Source organism: Dysidea avara, chromosome 1 (genome assembly GCF_963678975.1).
Source record: "Dysidea avara chromosome 1, odDysAvar1.4, whole genome shotgun sequence".
In the NCBI taxonomy this organism is placed as follows: Eukaryota; Metazoa; Porifera; class Demospongiae; order Dictyoceratida; family Dysideidae; genus Dysidea; species Dysidea avara.
Window position 1 is genome coordinate 11,848,536 of NC_089272.1, and position 23,000 is coordinate 11,871,535.

Below are 23,000 nucleotides of genomic sequence, written 5' to 3' on the forward strand. Positions count from 1 at the left end.
ATCTGATACATAAAAAAGTTATATAAAGCTATGCGTAAGCATCCTACAGCTGCTAACAAATTGAAGTATCGCACCATTAGCAACTTGGTACGTACTATGACAAGATGTGAAACTAAGAAGAGAGCCATTGACCTTTCTCAGTCTTCTCCTACCATCAAGAAGTTCTGGAGTTGGTTCAATTTAGTGAAGCGTCACCGTACAAGTCTACCACCTCTTCATTCAGAAAATACCATTATTACTGACGATATGATTGTGCTAAAGCTGATATGTTTAACAAATATTTTTATTCTGTTTTCACTGATGAGAATACTTCCAATTTAGAGGCATTACAGAGTTCCTTAACATTCTTATCCTCTATCATCCAGTCAGTGACTTTTACGTCTGAAGACGTCTACTATGAGTTAACCAATCTTGATACCAGTAAAGCATGTGGTCCTGATCATATCACTCCAAAATTACTGAAACTTTCTGCAGAATTTATCAGTGGCCCGCTAAGTCAATTATTTAATCAGTCAATGTCATCAGGAACTCTCCCCAAAGACTGGACAACAGCTAATATCGTTCCAATATACAAGAAAGGTGAGCGTTGTCTAGTGAATAACTACAGACCTATCAGCTTGACATCCATTGTAGTGAAAGTAATGGAGAAAGTTATTAGCAGACAATTGGTAACTGCTTTAGAGAAGTCAGGGCATATCAATAATAATCAATTTGGATTCCATGCTAACCGTTCTACTGTTACCCTGCTGTTGTCTGTTATACATGACTGGAGTTCATGTTTAGATCGTCGTAGCACCACTCATTGTGTCTTTTTGGACTTTGCTAAAGCTTTTGACTCAGTACCCCATGAGCATCTTATTCTTAAACTTCATTGTTTAGGTGTCACTGGCCAGTTATTGCAGTGGATTTGATCTTTTCTAACTTGCCGATACCAATGAGTGATCATCAATGGTAGCTATTCCAACTGGTTCCCTATTACATCAGGAGTGCCACAAGGCTCTGTTCTTGATCCCCTTCTGTTCATATTATACATAGATGATTTGCAGAATATTGTAAGCCACTCCACTTTAAAACTATTTGCAGATGATGTTGCATTGTATAGAGAAATAAAAAGTCCTGCTGACAGTTTGTTACTGCTGCAAGATCTTGATAACATCTATTCTTGGACAATCAAGTGGCAGCTACGTCTAAACGCATCTAAGTGTTTGGCATTTTTAATTTCAAACAAGAGGAAACTAATTAATTTTATGTATAACATCAACAGCATCACCATCTCATGGAATTCTATTGTTAAATATCTTGGAGTTTATTCTACCTTATCTTGGTCTCATCATTGTAAAGTTGTTTCTGCCAAGGCCAGGAGATCACTAAACCATCTGCATCACAGTTTATGGGAAGCTACCACAGCTGCAAAATCTGTAGCTTACAAGTGTTTAGTTAGACCACTGCTTAAGTACGCTTGTCAAGTGTGGAGTCCACATACTGCTCGTGATATATCTGGCCTAGAGTCTGTACAACGTCGTGCTGCTAGGTGGGCATGTGGGAGCCAGTGGGATCCTATTTCCAGGAAATGGAGTAAGTCATCTAATGATTGTCTCAATTCACTCCACTGGCCTAGTCTCACTGATTGTCATAACTATCTGTCTGTGTCAACACTGTATGATATCCTCAACAACAGAACATCTCTTAACTTTTATGATTACTATCGCTGTAATACTTCCTGCACCAGAGCCCATGAACTGTCTCTATTGTACCTTTACTATCTTCCATCAACAGTCACCGTTATTCTTTTTTTGTGAATACTGCATTTTTGTGGAACACTGTATCATTTGATACACTCACTATTAAATCTGTAAATTATTTTCGTCGCACCATTTATCATCTTTTTTGTACGTAGCTTTTTAAGTCTCTGTGTGTGTTTTGCTTATTGTAACTATTGTTTCTTTTCTTTGTGGTGTACTTTTGTGTTGTTATTCTTTGTCCTTGTAGTGTTATTTTTGTAATGTATGTGTTTAGGGAAGCACCCTTGTACAGGCTATGCCTTTTGGTGCCACCCTGTCATTTTGACAAATTAGATAAATAATAAAATAATAATAATAACTATTGTAGGGATGAGAGCATGTCTTTTAGAGGTGGGGTGTTTGTATAGAAAGAACTTACTTCGAAAATCCTAGTAGATTATGTACTGCGTATTTAGCTTGTATCCTTAACCCTTAAACCAGAAAACTGGCCCAAATACACATGCCTTGCACAAACCACTGTGACTTTCGTAACATCCATCCTATGGCAATATTATGCAATTTACATCATTCTGCTTGTGATGTAACAAGGATTAAAATGATACCTAGGGTTTTACCCTAATGCTAAATGGTGAGGCCAAAACTAGCCGTGAAAGTATCTTTTCGGTAAGGAAACACTCAAATCCTTTACACACCTTAATAAATGGTCAATTAACTCGATGATAATTGATCCTATCACCAACTTCCATTCGATCCGCCATTAAGTTTTTTATCAGGTAATATGTGACCGGATCAGCAATAACCTGACACAATCGCGCAAGCTTAAATTTCAGAGTGAAGCATTGAATACATTGGGTGAGATACTTGCGTATTATTGAAAAAAATTCCGTAATTTTTTGAACACCTCTTTCTCAGTGAAGAATAGGACTAACAATTAAACCCTGGATATCATCTTATTCGCCTGCTCAAGAGGAGTTGGAAAATCTTTGTTTCGTTGCAGTACACCCAAGGATATGGAAGTTATGAGCATTTGTTTACGTCATGTCAAAGTGATGGTATGTGATCGATTTTTCTTCACACTTTTTGCCTTTGTATCCTGTGAAAAAAGGTGAGTAAGGGAAAAACTTACCAAGTAATTGATTCCCCTGTTCATGGCGAACACGATGGTGAAAACTGTAGCTCCGTACCTCATTTCGATGGTAAGTTACAACCATTTTTGTAGGTGCCTGTAGTTTATTTTCTCTATACTTGCTGTACAAATCGATTTTTCTGTTGCTGCTACTTTGTAGGGCTGTAATTATAACTCCTAAAGTTATTGGCATATGAGGTTGAAACTTTGCCAGAGGGTACACTTGGCTAAGTAGATTATAAATATTTGATAAACAGAAATGTGCGATTGTGTCGGGTTTTCACAGATCTGGTCACATATATTATTCATGTGAGTAAACCCACAATCAAAATCAAGATGTGACTCATCGCTTCATAGCAAGTAACGTTCTCGAAGTGGCTCAGTGAACAGACTTTTAATCGATGTACATTTGTGACCTAATTTTAGAAAACTGTCGATCTATGTACAACAATACCTTTGTAATAAAACGTATTTAAAGACAATGGGTAAAAACATGCAAGCTTCAGAAAAAAATATGGTATGTTTTATTGCCTTGCTGGTCAGGCGAATTGACACTCCAGTGGATAAATCCTGGGCATCATTGTGTTCCCCTATTCATAGGGAGTTCAAAAATCCTTGTTTCATCTTCATATACAGGTGGGTTTTGATTACAGACATTTGTTTACGTTGTGGTGACAAAAGAATCTTTCTTCAATGAATTCGCCTTCCTTCCAGATCACAGAAGAATACCTTTGGCAAAAACTATACCTTGATAGATTCACAAATTCATGGTAAATACAATGAGCAAAGATTCAACTACATATGCCATTGTATCAGTAAGTTATGATGGTTTATGTCAGCGCCTATAGATTATTATTTTTTTCGATGTCTTCTGTACATATTGATTTATTTGCTCGTCCGCTGTATTTCCCACACTGCTTAACTCATGAAGCTGAAACTTAGCCAGTCCATTCTTCTGTCCCTGTAGAAAACAAAGTACCAATAAAACGAATATTGATAAATGTGCATATATCAACGGTTTTCTAAAATTTGGTCACTTTTTTTGTAGGCTGTAAGAATGAAGTTACCCTACCTGGTGTCACCATGTGTGCCCATATTGTGTAAACACACATTTCCCAAAAAATTCTCTGCGGGTTTAAGGGTTAAGCAGCGTCCCTTAGTTAAACTACATTGCTCTTATACCTGTGTCATTGTAGTACAAGAGGCACTGGATTGGTAAGAACTACACTGAGGATGGTCCTGCAGGCAATGACATTCGTTGCAGCGATCTTCCCAACATCCGATCTAGCTTTCGTCATGAGACACTTGTGAATGAGTTAAAGACGATCATTGAAGTTACTCAACAACCAGCTTAATGGAATGTATCATTACCTTGACATTACACTGATTATTAATGAAACATATTTTATAATTTTGTGTTAATTTATTTATATCACAGAAACTGTACACATGCACACTTATACGTTGTGTACTTATAGTGAAATCATGCAATAATGAACTATTATTGTGAAGTGACATACTGTACAAGATGTATTACAGTTGTGACATACAATGGTGTATGAATGATCAAATAGAGCATGGTGTGTTCTCATTACAATAAGAAAATAATTCTACAATGTAAATACTAGCTAAATTCCTAACTAATTTTTTTGGTCCCTACATTACTTAACTATTCCTAACAGTACAGCATAATATAAAACTCCACACACAATATAGTTTATTAGTACCTAAGATAAGTCTAGTAATTGTCACAAACTTATTGTAGTGTATGTGTATGTGTAAATTTCCAAACAGAGTTTACTGTGCCGAATGCCTACACAAATTACACATAATATTGCAAAGAGTAATAACAGTTCACTTACATTTTTATAACATCATCTTCAATTTGTGTGGCAACAACATGTAATTGTTTAGTATGCCTCACAGCAGCTAGGAGCACTGTCCACGTCTTAGGATCACCATGATCAGTAGACAACCATTCTTCCAGTAAACAGAAGCAGCAATCTAATGGATCATGCTTGCACTTTACTCTGATTGTGTCAACTTCATGAAGACTAAAGTTTAAGTTGTAGGCCAGCTTGTCCCAGTGTGCTGCAACCTTATGGTAGACAATACTCAGCAGTTGTTTCATTGTGGGCTCTAATAACACTACAACTACACCTGATATGTAGTGAGGGTATTGTACTAACCTTGATCAAGTATTTCTTTACTATCTGATGTGCTGCTGTGATCAGGTGAAGTGGAGTGGTGAGCTAGTAAACAAAACATGTAATAATATTAAACATGCAGCAAAATATTTGTGAGCCACTTATCGTTTCATGCAAAATAATTCATTTGTTTTCAACCATATAACTTGCAATTGAATCAGTGCTTGTGTATTATATTGTTTGAAGCTATAATCAATATAAAAAGAAACACAAGGAGTCAACTGTTGTTGCTAACATTTTGTTTGCTGGATACTTTTCACAAATCCAGTCACATTTTGTTATGGAGTAATTATAATAAGATGTGAGAAAACGGTCTTATCGCCCTTGACGGCAAATATCAAGAACACAAAGCTATAAAATTAATTATGAACTATCAAATTACACAATCGTAATCAGCCAAACTTGAGTGGTCTGCTTTTCCTAAGTACAGTGGGGTCTGTACAAGCAGTCTGGGGCCCCAAAGGATTGGAGCTCTGGCCAGCCTGGGAATGGCTGTGTGTGGCTGTACAGTTCTGTGGGTTGAATAAAGACCTGCACTTTAATTTTATATAACCAGTTTTGAATCTCAATGGCCTACATTTTTGCCTAATAATTCATCCGTACGCCTTCCTGTTTAATTTTCCTAGACTAGGTCACATAATTATAAGTTCTGTGAAAGCCAATATAAAATTTTTAGACTAGCACTTCCATCACAAAAACATGGATGGAATATATAGAGGCAGATGCTATCATACTGTGTTTATAAAGAAATTTATACTGACTGACTGACCGACATACTAATACTTTCAGACAAGTGTAACTGTAACGGTTAAGGCTGTTCAATGTCGTGCCCAACAGGTGTCTTGACATACCACAGTATGTATAATGCACGAATCAGTTTATCTCCTTTGTGTTCCATTTCCTTTTTGTTGACAGCCCAAGGTGTCAAATTGCAATAGAATAGCACATGATGGTTTCCCTACTTTACTATTGTAAATGGGAATAGTCCACATTTTCTGTGGTGACTGGATTTATTGCAGAGGAACTTCTTCTACCGTTATTAGTTCGTAATCGGCTGAGCATAGCTAAAACCAAAGTGTATTGGCCACTTCACTTTTAAGTCAGTGATTTTTGATAGTGGGGTGCACATTCAGATGAAACCATATCAACCCAATCCTTCTTTTGATGCGGTATGTGTGTATTCAGCAGTCATGATCATACAGTACGATAGTAACTGTATAGTAGGGACCACAAAGGAGTAGGCGTGGCCCACGAAATAACATCGTTCAAAAACCAGCCTCAATTTTCCCTGACGACAATGAGGCAGTATTGGTGAGGTAATACTAAACCCAAACAAGCTTTCAGATTGACCCGAAACGCATTCAACAAGTTGCTATGGAATTTAAATTTTTTTTTATTTGACAGAATTTCTACTGACAGTAAGTAATTGACCGATGCCTTCAGACAAGCATAACTCAATAACGGCTAAGGCTACAGGCTTGATTTTTTCACTGTTTGACATTGCTTCAGCCCGACAGGTGCCTTTTGGCATACCGCAGTACGTACAATGCATTCTTCATGGACTTACCAGTGTCCTCCTTTGTGTCCCATTTATCTTTGCTGACAGGGAAAGGTGTTGAGTTGGCATGAGCACGTGATGGCTTCCCTTCGAAATGGATTTCATCCGTATTTTTCATAGTGGCTATTTTGATTGCAGAGGGGCTTTTCAAACAATTCAGCCTTGATTCGTACTGCTGTGTAATGGGTTGAACATAGCTGACAGCGAAGCATAATGGATACTTCACTTTTGAGATGATAATTAATAAAATTGGGGCGCGGCACCATTTCTTTTGGTATATGTAGATTGTAGAGGTACTTCCAGGGAATTTCTTGATTCGAAATGATGTGTAACGGGTTGAACATAGCTGCCAATGAAGCGTAATGGATACTTCACTTTTCAGACAATAGCTGGGGCGCGTGGCGCCATTTCAGATGCGGTATACGTGGGTTCACCAGTCATAATAAAATTATTTACAAAAAAAGTTAACAAACAAGTACACGAAAAAATTTGGAATTTTCAACTAGAGTAGGGACCATAGCACATTGATAAAAGTACTGAAACAAGTTGAGTAGTCCATGATATTAAATCACAGTAAAACAATAAGAAGTGTTATATCCCTACTGTGCATTTCCGTTATGGTATCTTGAGCGCAGTAGGGATATAACACTTCATGTACCATGAAACCACCTAACTTCAAAGAAGAATTTCAGGGTACATGGCTCATAAACCCTGGCTAGCCATGGTACATTTAAGTTAAACCATGGTTGGCTATGGTACATTTAAAATAAACCATGACTGGCCATGGTACATTTAAATGTACCATGGCCAAGGAATAATTCAAGTTTACACTGATTTTCTTATAATAGGATTACTTGCAACAATAACTTGTGGGTTTCAATCACATCATGATGAACATTTACCACCAAGCAGCAGCATTTGTACAATAAAGAAAGGTAAAAGCACAATAAAAAGTCTAAAACATAGCACTTGGAAGTCTTATAATAGCACCTAACAGCATACCCACATTAGCACAAATAAAACGTTCAATCATCAAGAATTTGTTCCAGGGTAACTCCCTCTAAGTGGTTCTCTCCATCTTTATTATTCTGGATAGCATCTCTTCCTGGAACCACTACTGAGCAACCAGAGAATGTACATCCACTAAACATGATGTTGGGAATGGTACCAAAAGTGGGGATAGAATTATTCTTTACTACTTGATTTGATACTGATACCACAGCTGCAGAACTATCACCCTTGTCATTATTAGACATAATGTTAGAAAAATCTAACAATTGCTTTTCAGAAGGATGCTCGTACTGATGGAGAGCCTCCAATGACTTGTGCCCAGTGCGCTGTTGTACTAACTTTTGTGAAACACCAGCACGAAACATAATAGTAGTCCCATAAGCTCGTAAACTGTGGTTTGTATAGGTTTGAGATATACCAGCTTCTTGACACATAGTCTTCAACGTACAATCTAACCTATTCTTTCCTACAGGCACACTGGTGAACCAAGGCATTGATGGATCACTACGCAATTTCTCAACTGGTCTCAGATAAAAAGCACTATCACTTTCTTTTGCTTTTTGTGGAACAACTTGGAAATACTTATCAAGAATCTTTACATGACATTTGTTGTTTTCAGGGGTACTTTGATACTGATAGACAACTTTGTTATCTAAATTTAGTGAGTTGAACCCACCTTGGTGATTTTTGGAGCCAAATTCACTGTACACATAACATATCCGCTCCATACCATCAACATTTCTGTGTTCCCTCCTAAGTTGTGAGAACTTTAAACCCCGTTGCTCCTTTCCACCCCTTAAACAAAAGTTTTTCCCAATGTAAAAGAAGACGCTCATAACAGGCCCCAAAGATTTTCAATGTTCATCACTCCAGTTTTCCACAACTGATCCTCGTCCTCAACAGATAGAGATGGGGTTTCTTTCTTTTCTGTACCAATTCCTTTGGCATGTAACCTCTTAAATAGTGAGTCACAACAATTCTTTAAGGGCTTAAATTCAGGATCTTGAAATAAGTTGACCACATTTCCTGAATTCCTCATATATCTTTGTAGTCCACATAGCAAGAGATATAAACTGCGGGGGGTATAATGCTCACCATTTGTTTTCCCTGTTTCAACTACAAACTTGCATAACCAATTACAAGTGTTGTTCTTGTCAGCAGAAATAAGAATGTTGTCGGGGTGCTTCTCTCCAGAGATTAAGATTTTCTTATTATTAGCTGTTCGCCAAGATTCAAAGTTGCAATAAGACCACTCCGTGTTCTTCACTGTGTTCTCAGGCACTTCACCTTCTTTATATTGTTCCAATACATTACCTTCTATTTCAAATGAAAAACGGCTCTCTGCTGTCACTTCGCCAAGTTCACCTTTTCCAGCACTGGAACCTTGTTTATCCAATTCTTTAGACAATAGTGCACCTTGTTTATCCAACAGTTTTGCTGTAGACGATGAGACAGTGTTTGCTCCTCGCTTGCGCTTTAAACTAAGCCGACGCTTCACTTCATCCATCACTGGCTGTGAACATGAATGACAAGGGCACCACCCTGGAAATTGTAAACAAAATCTAGGGTTTGGCTCTTTACATTGAGTGACCTTTAGTTTTAAAGCTTTCAACAACGTTTCACTCACAGCAGCTTTCTTCTTACACATGGCATTCCGTACACTAATAACGGATTTTTACATGTCATGTAGACAACATTATTTCAACGTCAATAATTGCCAACGATAATCGAATTCATCAGTCACGCTTATAAATTGAATCAGGAAGTAGATTACGTGTTGGCTAGGGTAATTTATTACCCAGCAGGCTATTAGCCTGCATTAAGGGCGTGGTCTATGTATACCAAATAGACCGCATGGTACATATTAGTTGTATCACGTGCCCTCGTGATTTGCCTGATATGTACACCCACGATCTCGGGCCTAACGGCCCTCGAGCTTGGGTGTACATATCAGGCAAATCACTCGGGTACATGATACAACTATTACTTATTGTTTTATCATGGACTACTCAACTTGTTTCAGTACTTTTTATTGATGTGCTATGGTCCCTACTCTAGTTGAAAATTCCAAATTTTTTCATGTACCTGTAATAATAATAATATAACAATAATAATAATATAACTGGTTGTAATAATTCAAGTGCTGTCAATTATTGGCTGCTAATGTATTTAAACTGTAGCTATAGCTACATACTAAGATAATGATAATCAATCTATATACTCAAAGACTTGAAGAAGAAATACAATAGTATAAGATGTACAAGCTTCAGAATTGTATAATTATGCAGTTAAATCCCTGATATTGACTGCAAATTGTTAACTTGAAATGACTTGACTGCTCTATTAGATTATTTGAGCATTCTATTAGAGTATATTGATATTTTAGAAGTTTTCAGCCTCTTTTCTGCCAGCACTTTGCAGCACTCGTATAATAATGTCAGCTATACATGATTCTTAGTAGCTTAACTTTCCTTCTAGCTATACTCAAGAAGAGACACACCCCTTATTCCCCTGGATGTCCGATAGTTCTAAAATTATTCCTGTAACCATCCTATTATTCCAGAATTATTCTCACAAAATTGGTGACCTATTATTCTGAAAATTATGCCGGCACGTTAGGTGCAGGCCTACTTATTAGGTTATATGTGAGTGCCGAGGATATTATTTTGATGCTCTCCCCCAGTTATGTATAGGCTTCGTATCATAGTGTCAGGCTTAACAGAATTGTTGGAACCTGCATGTAAGTGTAATAAGAGTGGAGATTAATTATCCCTGGGTGATGATGACAAAGTATCTGCTCATTGCATACATTAATTTTCATTTTGTATGGAAGTGATCATGCACAGTATACAAACAAGTGTCCAGTAAAAGCTAACTTACCAATTCTTTCCTTCTCTAAACAACTTTTAATTTCTGCTGTAGAGCTAGCAATGTCAGGAATTTGACTAAACACTTCCAATAATTTGTTGTACGTCTTAGGACCTACTCCTCTACTAGAAGTGATCCAATCCTCAAACAGAGCAGTACAACACTGTCGGGGATCACCCTTGTGTTTCTTCTCCAATTCCTTCTTAAATGCAACATCATATTCTAAGTGAACCAGTACCACATGCCAATAAGCTGACACTTTTGGTGCAATTATATCATTGATCAGTTTCATATCAGAAATAGACAATGCTGCAGCTAAGTGAAAGGTCACATATGCCCAGCCATATATTATACAGAAGTTTCAAAAACTTACAATCTGAATTTGCCTGTTGTCCAGTAGTACTCCTGGTTACAAATGGGTAGGGTAAACCTGTGTGTAGTAATATACCATTAAATGAAAGACATACAACTCTGTCAAACACAACTACTTGTTAACAACACAGAACACCATAAACTACAATGATAACCAAACAACTAATATTATTCACTAACCTCGACTAGCAGCAAGGTTGTGTGGTAGTTGTGGATCACTGAGGTAGTGATGTAGACAATCAGCTGCCAGTAGTGCAGCAGTTGGCTGACACACCCTATCATACTTACTATCTCCTAAATGACCAATGGCCTCCACTATCATAAAATGGATATCGTTTCTCCTGCAGTAATCTGATAAGCTTGCAGTTCCATCCATATCAATACCAATAATGTCATCTGAGCAAACACTTACTAGGTCTAGTTCAGTGATATCATCATTTGAACAATTCCAGCTAAGAATGTTGCCATGTTTCAAACAAGGACTTGACAGATTGGCATCATTCAAATGTGATACAATTTTATTATCTTTTCCTGGCCAGTGTGGTGGCTGATTAAACCACTCACAAAAGAACTGTGACGTTAAGATGGAAGATGTGTCTCTTTCTAGTTTACCATGATGATTAAATGTTGCCATATACAATTTTGAGGACACTAAAACATCCCACATCTTGACATGTCTCATTATGCCATATGCTTCACCAACAGCAAATACTGCACAAAGATTAGGAAAAGAGTTAAATACTATTCTTTTTGTAGTCTGCAAAGTTCTTTCATTTAACATAACAGCAGTTACACAAGAGCCAAATCTTCCAATGATACAAGACATATTACTATGTAGCATACAACAACAAAGTTTACTGTTCTTAGATGGATTGAGATACGTTAACACAGCAAGTTTAGCATGCTCACTGGTTGCTACAAGTACAATTTGAACATCTTGTAGTATTACATCACTACTAGTTATCTGTTCAATGTCATTTTTGTCGCTTGTTCTGCTCAACTCTTCAACAATTCCAAGATTTGCTACAATAAAAAGGAACACTAAATTATGTACTTTAAAAATAATAATGTATTTTCATGCACTGTAGGCCAATATGCATATTGAAATATTATAAACTAGAAGTATGTACTCTAAGGAGGTATGAATTCATGCATGCAAAATTTAATTTTATTACCAAAATTACTATAAAACTATTGGTTAGTTGTATTGAAATTCATTTATCTTACATTTAACAGAAGTGAGATCCATTCCACATGGGCTGTATCTTATTTTAGGTATGCCCTTTAGAGAAGTGGCCTTACAACAACTGAAATACAATTCCTCTTTCATGTAAGGTACATGTGGAGCATCAACATGTGGGCAATATGGACATGAAACGTGTGTAACAGGTTTAGTTGATGAAGGAAGATAAAAGTTCATCAATTTTACAATAGTTTGATTCAAATAAAGCAGTAACTCCTTGAAATTTGTCAAAATTGAGAAATGCAGATTTTCTTTATCCTGGCAACCCTCCTGTTGAGAGACAATCAATTTTATTTGATATGCTCTAAAATTGTAGATGAGTCTGTAAACTTGCAATGTTCCCAAACCAAACTGGCCAAATCCATAATGGATGCTGCAGAAAAAAAATTGTGTTAACACCTAAATACCTGAATATACACTGCTTACTTGTGAATAGCAAATCCTTTCTCCACTGACCATGATAAACACCTGACCAGTAGCTGGTTCACTACACTCTCTGGTAGGTACTGATCAGGGAAGTAAAGCAAGAAGACTTGATCATTATCAGTTGGTTCATACAGTGTGCATGCAGGATTGTTAACAAGTAATGAAGGAACAATGAATGTTCTTTTATCTGAAGCACGTGGTTGGGTTTCCCCTGTAAAATAAGTGCTATTAGGAACTTCTGCTAAAAGATCAAACTTTTTCATTATAGCAATCACAGCATCTTTGTGATCAAGGTAGCCACCTTTATCTAAAATGTAGTCAAAGAAATCTTCCTCTAGGATAGCATAAGTACTATATCTTTTCCAAGCACGTTGAAGTGCAAAACCTTTAGGAACAGAGTCATGAACATTTATAACTGTAGAGAACAGGTCTGATAACCACTGTGGACAAATAAATACTATTTTCAACAAATCGGGCACATCTGGGAAATGCAAAAGGACACCACGTTGAGAACAATAATCTAGTGCTGCTTTAATTGCATCACTATCCTTATCACCACCAATTCCTGCTTCATGGGCTAAATGTGTAAACACTGTAGTGTCTATTAAATTGGCTCCTTCTTCTACTTTGTCCCCAATTGATTCTTCTAGTTTCAAGTAGCTAATGGGACGCTTCTCTTCAAGAGCTGGTGTAGCTGCTTTCAGTACCACAAGCTGCAATCTTGCAATAGCTAACTTGAACTTCTTGCGGTTTTTGTTGCTAATGAAATGAAAAGCATCCTCATTTTTATCAGGTAAATGTTCAGCATATGGCTTTTCAAATAGTGACTCCTGAATGATAACCACAACATTTTCTTGTTTTGCAATTGATATTTTTTCAACATGAGTGCAACAAATAATGACAGTGGGTGAACGTCGAGACATACACCCAATGGGAACAACAGATGTTCCAAAACGTGCACTAATTGACTGTAGCCAAAAGTGGATAGCTTCAAGTGTTGTCATCATCCCTGCTGCTTTTTTTCTGTCTCTGGTATGTCGTAGTTCTTCACGAGGTACTATAGGATCATCCAACTTCACTGAAGCGTTAATAGTTAGAACTATTACATCATGTTTCTTTAGAAACAAAAGTTGAAAACAAAAAAATCTCAGCTGACCACCAAAGTCTGAGATGGAAGCTTTAACAAACAGCTGCTCAGATTTTTTACCATACATTACTTTAGCAGCTCCTTTAATGCTTTTCCCTTCATTTTCAACATCAGACTCTACTACCCCACTTAAAGCACTAGAACTTCCTTCTTCTAGATTAATAGGTAATACAGCTGAATTGTGAGTGTGATCATCATTGTCAATTGATATTATTGGTGAAACTTCTGGTATGCTTGGAACAGAATCAGGCAACAGCATATCATGCATTTCGTCTTGCTGGCTGTCTTCTTTAATCACTGGCTGAATAAGATTTTCTAGCTTTTCATACAGCTCTCTAGTGTATTCTTCATCTAATAAAGTTTTCAATTCTGCTGCAGTTGTTTCTTTCCAATCAACAACCATAGATTTATCCATTTTCAGATAATGTTGCGATGATTCTTCACTATGTGGCTCAAACCAACTGAGGAAGTAATTTACCAAGGCACGGAAAGTCAACGTTGTGCCAACTGTAGAAGGCTCTCTTTCATTGAAAGGTTTACCTAACATCGTACATACGGTGCTGGTCTTGCCAGCTCCCTCAGGACCCACAAATGTAACTTTATAAAACCGAGAGGCTGCTTCTCCTGCAGCACATTGTTTGTTGTATTCTGATATAAATGTGTTGTCAAAGTCAAATAAGACAATTTTTTCGGCAGTAACAAATAGTCCATTGTGATTACAAGAGAAAAACTTTTCATTTCTAAAGGTACCATCACTATTTCCATGCTGTTTCTCCTCCTATAAAGTTTATTACATTGCATAATCACAGTTATATAGTACTACTGTATGTACCAGCATTGAAACCGGGTCACTACTGCTGACCCGGATGACCCACTGACCTGGATTTGACCTGGATGTGACCCGGATTAAATAAAGCTGAGGCGTTCGATAAGAGCTATGTTTCGGGTAGTCTTGAGCGAGCGAGACTACGTTTTGAGCGTTCGATTCGTGCTGAGTAAACGAGTAGTTATGTGATAACTAAGCCGGTAAGTTTATAATTTAAAATCAGTAAGTGGGTTTGGTTCCACGTAGCTACTGTGAGTTTACAGACAGCAATTGGGTGTAGCTTCGTACATATCTAGTATTGCAATTTCTCGATATATTAAAATGGGTGTGGCTCACAAAAGTACTTATCCTGCTGCAAGACTAGACTATATATATACAACTCATACAATAATCGATTAGTGGGCGTGGCTCCACTTAAGCTTGCAGACAGCAACAGACACAGTTTCGTGCTACAGACTGCACTTACTAATAAATGGGCGTGGCTGAGTGTATGTTTGTAATGCGATTAGTGGGCATGGCTCACGAAAGAGCTACGCGATAGTGTTTATAGGTTCCACGTCATCAAACGATCAATTTCGTTTCTCACGTGATCCAATCTGGGTCAGACCCGGATAATTTGTAAACAGGGTCGGACCCAGAGAAAATGTGACCCAGTTGATCCGGATGACCCGACCCGGTTTCAATGCTAGTATGTACCAAGCGTTTTTGTATGGAGAAGACAGTATCTAACACTTCATAGTCCTGTTAATAATGAGTAGGTGAAAGTTAAATGGCTTCCATTTTATGTAATGTATACTAGCTAGAATGTTTTTTGCTTTTAACCACAAACATCATCCCAGACACAAGGGTGTGTGTCAATGTAGCCAGTAAGAGAATTGCTGTTGTATTAAATAGCATGGCTGACAATCTAGAGAATAACTCAGCGCAATGGCTTGGAACTTTAAACTGTGTCACCTTGTTAACAAACAAATCCTGCCTTTAACTGTTCTGTAATTGAAGGAGCACTGTCCTTTGTATACCCTCGCTCAGTCTTCAGTGGTTTGCTGGTTCAGTAGGACTTTAACATTCATCACTGTGCTGTTACTGTGAACTAACTGGTAAAGAACTAACACTAGAAGTCCATTATTTTCCATTGAAAGGAAGCTATCCAATTTCCATACAATTATCATTAAAGGATACCGTATAGAGGGAAATTATGATGGGAAGATCTTGATGAGTTTGGAGATATGCTACAAATCTGCTCAAGTTTAACCTGTCAATTAACTTGTAGCACCTGAGCTTATCATTTTTATAGTTAAAGATTGAGCAAACGTTTATTTTACTAAATGAAATACATTAGCTGGCTATTCACGAAAGTTTACCTCCACCAAACTTTTCCCTCTATGCTGTATACAGTGTTAGATACTCTCCTCTTCATTGCTTTTAATACTAGTTGTGTGTTCTTTATAACTGATATTTATACAAACTACTGTAAAATCAATAGGTAAAAAACCAGTTGATGCCATGAAGTAGAGTGACTACAACAATCACAAGAAATAGTAACTTACTAGCAACTCAACTCCAAAGTATTCTCCTCTCTTGGTAGGAAGAACACCCCTGTACCTGATGACAGCTTTTATCAGAACACTGCAATCGTCCAACTTGACAAGTACTTCATCACCAATTTGGAGTGCTGCAATCTTGTACAGCAAGTTTGAATTTTTGACCAACAATTCAATTCTGGTAGAATAATCCACAGGTATTAGTACTGGCAATAAAGCTGGTAAAATTTTCATGACATCATCAGATGTACATGATACTCTGACATTAGGATTATCAATTGAAAACCATCCTTTTACACCTTTATGTACGTGTATTAGAATACTGCCTTTAGGAATAATTTCTCTGGATATTGGTAAATAAGTAATCCGATGACAGTTCTTTAGAAGTAAATGACCCTATAATAACACACTGTATTCTAACAATGTACTGTAACATATGAATGTATATACAGTGATAATGTGTTTTTAGTGTGAAGGCAACAAACATGTGTATTTTGTATATAATATGGCAATCAAATCATATGTTTGTGGTCACTTGCTTAGCCTTCTTTGGTAGAAGGATTGCTGATATCATTATGCATTCAATGATGGCAAATATATGCAGTATTACATTTTTACACTTAGTTTGGTGATGTACCGATACTGATACGATAATCAGTTCATGTTCACCTGAGTCCCCACCGAAAACAGTCCTATCAAAGAGATGAACATATGTTCATTCCCAATGGTTTTGTACTGCAACAAACATGTTTAGTATTGTAAAATAAGTTTGTGTGCCTGAATTCCCCATACTAAATGTATGGGATATTTGAAAGCCTCATAATTCACCTGTTCTTACATGTAACAAAGTGCTTTTTGATAAACATTCCTGGTGTTTAAAGGGCTTCACAGCAATGCTATAATTATGTTTGAGTAGCTGACCCATGGAACAAGAGTTATTAACCAGAAACAAGGGCTCAAGTGAATGCAAACAGGCTATAGTATCAAAGATCAGCCACATTTTGGTGGTATCAGACTGGTATTGGTAATGCTATAAAATGCCCCTTACCGAGTGATACAGTACCACTCAAATGCAACATCGTCTCGCGAGAGTGCGAGCAATTAATAAACTCACTAATTAAGGGACATGGCATTCTTTTCACTCGCGAGTATTCATCCCAAATGAAACGGGATGAATACTTGCAAGTGAAACAGGTGCCACGCCCTTTAATTATGGAGTATTTTAATCACTCGCACTCTCATGAGACGACTTTGGATTAGGGCTGTACTGTACTTTGCATGACGTCTTTAACCTTAACAGCACATAAGCCTATACAGTATAATATAGTATAATGTAGGCATGGAATAAGCCTATTCATTGTTTATGCATGGCTGTAAACAATGTGCTGTAAATTTCAAGTGTATTTTTGATTTATTCATTACTGTAATAATGATTAAAATGACAAGTAGAAAAAGATCATTTGTAATCAGATTTTAAAAATCGCACATCAGGCAAAATCAAAGTGACACAACCAGTGGTTAGCTACACCACCACACTACTAGCTTTGACCCTCAAACTATTTGAGGCGGGTTTAAGAGACATCTTTCTGGGTGGTGTGTCAAGCTCATTATGGCAATTTTTGATCTTGTAAAGGACCTGGCGTGGAAAGAATCAGTGGTTTACTGGACTGTTTTGTTAGCCAACCGTTTTCTCTGTTGACTTACTGCATATCAGCCACTAAGAAGCTAGCACAGGCCTGTAATCTCATGACTGCATTTCCATTGTGGTCTGCCTCCACTTTGAAATCTATCTCTTGTCCACCCCACCACCCACCCTTTGTGATACTACTTCACTCGTCCAACTGCTAAGGTTTTCTATTTTATTTGGTGGGAAACTCCACAGGCATCTACAAGTGCTGAAAATGGTCTGAAAGGTAATAGATTGATGCATCTCTTCTGTAAATTTCATATGTGCGCTTGCTATCCTTTGAAATTTATACTAACTTGAAATATATAAAACTGTTTATCTTGAAACGTCTGTGTGATATGGATATTTTTTTCCAAAATTTAGTTACATATAACATTCATCTGGCTGTTAAGAAGCTAAACACACAAAAAAATACTTTGGAAACACTCCATGACTAGTCCTTGAGTCCATTATGCTCTACAATTTTCCTATTATGCTTTTTGACATTTCCCCAATTTTCTGCCTATTATGCTTGTTTTATGCTTTTTCAGAAATCCATTATGTTTTTATTTGAACTTTTCTTTGTGCAGAAATTTCTTTCAATGATTAATGTGAATGAAGAAGTGTTGCATCAATTACAACACACCAGTAATAGAAATGGTTTGAAAATGTGATGTGCTCCAGAGTTATTAGACATAATTTTAAAGCAGGATTCTGTAACTCTGGAGGCAAACTACACTGTCTAATACTTTTTATTATAAAACAATCATGCTGGTCTATCTGCATTAAACATGAGTTGTAGAGGCTGGTATCAAAGGACTGAGTACAGTATGTAACTTAAATGTAGCACCATGCCATGAACATACATATTAGTCTCCTGGGAATAAACACTTCAAGGATTCTCATTCTTGTATTGACTGTTCTATTAGAGTATTTGACTGTTCTATTAGAATATTTGACCGTTCTATTAGAGAGAAACATTTTGAAATATTCCCTGATTTGATATTAACCTCAGTTTCACTGCAGATTTTAATATTTTATTGTCTAGATATTCACTAGCACTATCTAACTTTATCATCAGAGTTTCCATACTCTCCGTATATTAGAGATCATGGAGGTTTGGGCTTACTTGTCCAAAACTATCACCAGAAAAACCAGCCTCACTTTACCTTCATGACAGCTTGCCAACATTGGTTACGCATAGACTAGCTGAAAAATCTCTTCAAATTGACTCTAAATCCTTCTAACAAGTTTCTATCATACAGTACAATAGTACTGTATAGTAGGGGCGACGAAGGTGTGAGCATGGTCCACGAAAATAAATCAAGCCAAAATCATCTTCGCAAATCCTTCACAGCCACTTGACAGTGTTGGTCAGGGGTAATCAAGCCCAAACATGTCTTCAAAATGACCCGAAGCATTTTTGAACAGGTGCTACAAAATTTTAAATATATATATACATTTTTGGCAATTTTTTACTGCCTCACTGCCTCACCGCCTGATGCGTTCAGTCAAGCGTAGTGGAAAATTGGCTTCAGCTACAGCCTTACTTCTTTCACGAAAATGCTTAGAATTTCATGGAGATGAAGCTTTTAGTATTTTAAATATCCTACAATGTATGCGCTATTGTCTTACTGATTTTCCTTTGATCCTTCTTTATCGTGGCCATCGCTCATCAGTAGGGCTTCCATAATCATACCGGTACATTACACAGTAATATATTGGAATACATGTGTTATCGCACCAAACTTTTAGAATATGTTTGCGATTTTGATATTTGGTTTATACGGGACCTATCATATGTCGTCGACAACATACACGCGTAAGACATCTTGTTTAGTATTAGTGTGTTTGTTGTTAGCAAAGTTAAGCGGATAGGTTTAACTGCTTGTGTTTCTAAATGCATTTCTTTGCAACTAACACATTCTTCGCTATTACAGTATTTCTCGCTAAACCCAGGCTTTTGTAGAGCCATGCCCATTGATCAGTTGTTATTGTATGAGTAATAATCTAGTACAATAGTGCTGTGATTAACTCTTAAAATATTGCGATTGGTTTTGTGAAAAGCAGGCTATTTAGTGGTCATGAGCTTGCAAAAAAACTTTACAAACAAGTATAAGAAAAAATTAGGAATTTAAAATAGAGTAGGGACAGTGTATAGTGCTGCAATAAAAAGTACTGAAACAAGCTGGATCGAAGTAGTACGTAATGTCCAAATACTGTAAAACAATAATAAGTGAATATCCCTACTGTGCATTGAGTGTAGCACAGTAGGGATATTCACTTCTTATTGTTTTACAGAATTTGGACATTACGTACTACTCCGATCCAGCTTGTTTCAGTAGTTTTTATTGCAGCAATATACACTGTCCCTACTCTAGATCTAATTTAAAATTCCTAATTTTTCTTACACTTGTAACATTTAAAAATATATGTACCAGAATTTTATATTAACTTCAGCCAAGCATAACTTGACAACAGGCTATATCTTCACCGTTCAATATTGCTTCGTCCCAAGACATGCTTTTTGCTAATTACAGTGCACACAATACGGTGCTCTCTTGATTATCTGACCCCCTTGGGACCAAGACATGTTCCGATAATCACAATGTTTGGAAAATCAAAGCCATTTTGTTCTCTGAAGTCTAAAAGTAATGGTAACCATTATAGTATAACTTAAGCTGAAACAAACATTTTTAAAAAATAAGCAAACTAAAGAAAGTTAAGAGAGTAAATGTGACTGGGCCTGTGAATATAGGGCATGTGAGCATATAAAATTAGCCTACGTTTTGAACTTTAATCACCATAACTTTATGTACCAATGTGCTATACCTTTGAAAATTTAAGCACATATTAAGCAATTGATTGGCTGTATAATACAAGTAACAGAATGTAAATATTTTACTGCAGTACTGAGATACGTCCTGTTGTGTGACAGGATGTAGTTTGTGCCCACAGGGCCTATGACAGTTATTGAGACATATGTAACTACGGTATGTATAATGATACCTTCAGGGGGTTATGGGACTATATAATCGTTCAGTTTTTTTCTGACATTAATTGTAATACCTCAGATTTGTTAAATGATCAGGTTATCAAACAATTTTGGGTAAAACTGAAACCCACAGAAGCTATTTTGTAAAATTTGTATGGTTGCTATGCAGCTAATTAAACTTTGGTTGCTATAGTGAAATTCTGAAGGCTGACACCTGTCCAGCAGGTGGAATATTGTTTTAGGTATACAGGACAATCCAAAAGTGCATTTAAATAAATTACAGACCATTTTGCAAACTTCATCCTGCTGTCTGCCAGATTAAATTCTTTAATGCTTGGTGCCATTTTATTGGGAAGTTGATGGTAAGTAACATGGTGGCTGTGGGATCTTTCTGTTGTTAATACCTGAGAAGTTATTTGAGTTTGTATAGAAGCATGCGTTATAGGCTTACAGTTGTCAAAGGGTTAAATATCAGCATGCACCCTTAAACTAAATATTTCATTTATAAAGCAGAAATTAAGTGAGGTGATCAGCTAAGATGGCAGTGGTTTCAGTGGTTAAATATGCAGGTGTTAGGTACAGAGGTCCCCGGTTCGAATTATGTTAAGTGTTTTTTATCTTTTTATTTTTTTGAATTTTTTGTGCATTTTTTACCTTGCAGTGACTGCTCTATTAGAGTATCTTGATCATGTGATTTTACACTAGTTTGATGTTTGCTATACAACTTTGTAGCTGTAACTAGTGCTCTGCGATATAACAGTGATACCGTCGTTTATCATGATAAAGTATCATAACAGGTTACAATATTGTGAAAGCCTCTGATAACCGATATATCGAAATACTGGTATATCGATGAATACCAGTATAGGATTGTTTTTAACCCAGCCTATGGTGTTTAATTACCCAGTTTGTTGATGGTTTAGCAGACATGGCCTAAACAAAAACTTGAGGTTCTCATATTACAACACATGTCTAATTGTATTTTTTTAGTTTTAGGGATGCATACTGCTTTATACTAGGCCCAAGAAATGATGCAATAGTCACAATAACAAGTTAACTATATATCAATATACTGTGATATTTTCCTGATACTAATACCGTATTCAAATTTCAATACCGCCTAGCACTAGCTGTAACTCTATTGCTATCCAAGGCACTACTACAATGATTAATCAAGGTACACACCAATTTTAAAGTTATTCCTGTACTCAGTTTACCCTGTAGCCATGACAAAAATTTGACTTCTTTACATGAACAAATGCTCATAACACCTTGAATATTCATCAGATTGACCTTAGTATGTGAATTCATTTTTACACACTCTTCATTTGTGCCAATGATCGAGGCAATCGAATTACTCATTTACATTTTATAGCAATTTTTGCCAAGTGTGCAAAACTAAATGGCAGCCCCTGTAGCCCCGTACTTCCTAAGGAAAAAAAAACATGAACAACAACAACAACAACAAAGAAATTAAATTGAAACTTTGAACACTCATATCTCACAAAAGGCTGTTACAAATTTGCTATGTGGCCTACCCTACCAGGCTATAATGCAAAAATGATGTACTTTGGAGGAGGAATCATGGAATTATGTACATGTGAAAAAAGCTGTTTGTCAATATATTCATGGTGTGGCACACCAGCTTGTTTGGCTGCATACTCACAGTGTGACACTCCAGTTTTCTTAGCTGCTCAACACACTATCATGTGTCTTGATCATATCAAACAGCCAAGCTGTGAATAAAGGTACAGCCACCAAAAAAGGCCAGGTTGAGATAAGTTTGGTGGCTGCCAAGGAATAGCTGCAATGGTGCTAATGCCAATCATTTTTAATGATGACAGTGTGACCATTAAAATGTTAATGTTATCAGTATCTAATCCAAAACAGCCAAGCTGTAAAAAAAGTGTGCGGCCCTCAGAAAGGCTATGGTGAAAAAAGATGTGAAATGCAAGGTGGCGGCCAAGAAATGGCTGTGATGGTAGGTTAATGGTAAAAATTTTAATAATGACAATTCAGGTAAATTTTGTGAAGCGGCACAAAAATTCACCTGAATTGTCGTTATTAAAATTTTTACCATTAACCTACCATCACAGCCATTTCTTGGCCGCCACCTTGGATTTCACATCTTTTTTCACCATAGCCTTTCTGAGGGCCGCACACTTTTTTTACAGCTTGGCTGTTTTGGATTAGATTTCATTTCTTTTTGTATTTGTATACCCCAAAGCCGGCCTATGGCCAGCTTTGGGACTTTTTAACCTATGTTTTTTTT

At 36.8% G+C, this 23,000-nt stretch overlaps 2 protein-coding genes and 1 long non-coding RNA gene across 22 annotated transcripts in view; 1 reads left to right on the forward strand and 2 right to left on the reverse strand.

Moving 5' to 3' along the window:
• LOC136256291 (AMP deaminase 2-like) overlaps positions 1–4,443 on the forward strand; it is a 75,646-nt gene extending 71,203 nt beyond the window's left edge. For all 20 annotated transcript variants that reach the window (XM_066049312.1, XM_066049321.1, XM_066049252.1 and 17 more), the window contains one exon: positions 4,065–4,443. In XM_066049312.1, the coding sequence (XP_065905384.1) occupies positions 4,065–4,223 (159 nt within the window). In that variant the 3' untranslated portion in view covers positions 4,224–4,443. The remainder of the gene's footprint in view (positions 1–4,064) is intronic.
• Positions 1–23,000, reverse strand: part of LOC136256555 (uncharacterized) — a 294,555-nt gene that overhangs the window by 229,132 nt on the left and 42,423 nt on the right. The gene's annotated exons all lie outside the window — the stretch shown is intronic.
• Positions 4,362–23,000, reverse strand: part of LOC136256268 (uncharacterized) — a 65,771-nt gene continuing 47,132 nt past the window's right edge. Inside the window, exons 4-12 of the mRNA XM_066049196.1 lie at positions 16,074–16,463; positions 12,554–14,478; positions 12,112–12,500; positions 11,065–11,907; positions 10,886–10,942; positions 10,525–10,827; positions 5,058–5,120; positions 4,731–5,016; positions 4,362–4,681 (exon numbers count right to left, since the gene is read on the reverse strand). Of these exons, the coding sequence (XP_065905268.1) occupies positions 4,666–4,681; positions 4,731–5,016; positions 5,058–5,120; positions 10,525–10,827; positions 10,886–10,942; positions 11,065–11,907; positions 12,112–12,500; positions 12,554–14,478; positions 16,074–16,463 (4,272 nt within the window). The 3' untranslated portion in view covers positions 4,362–4,665. The remainder of the gene's footprint in view (positions 4,682–4,730; positions 5,017–5,057; positions 5,121–10,524; positions 10,828–10,885; positions 10,943–11,064; positions 11,908–12,111; positions 12,501–12,553; positions 14,479–16,073; positions 16,464–23,000) is intronic.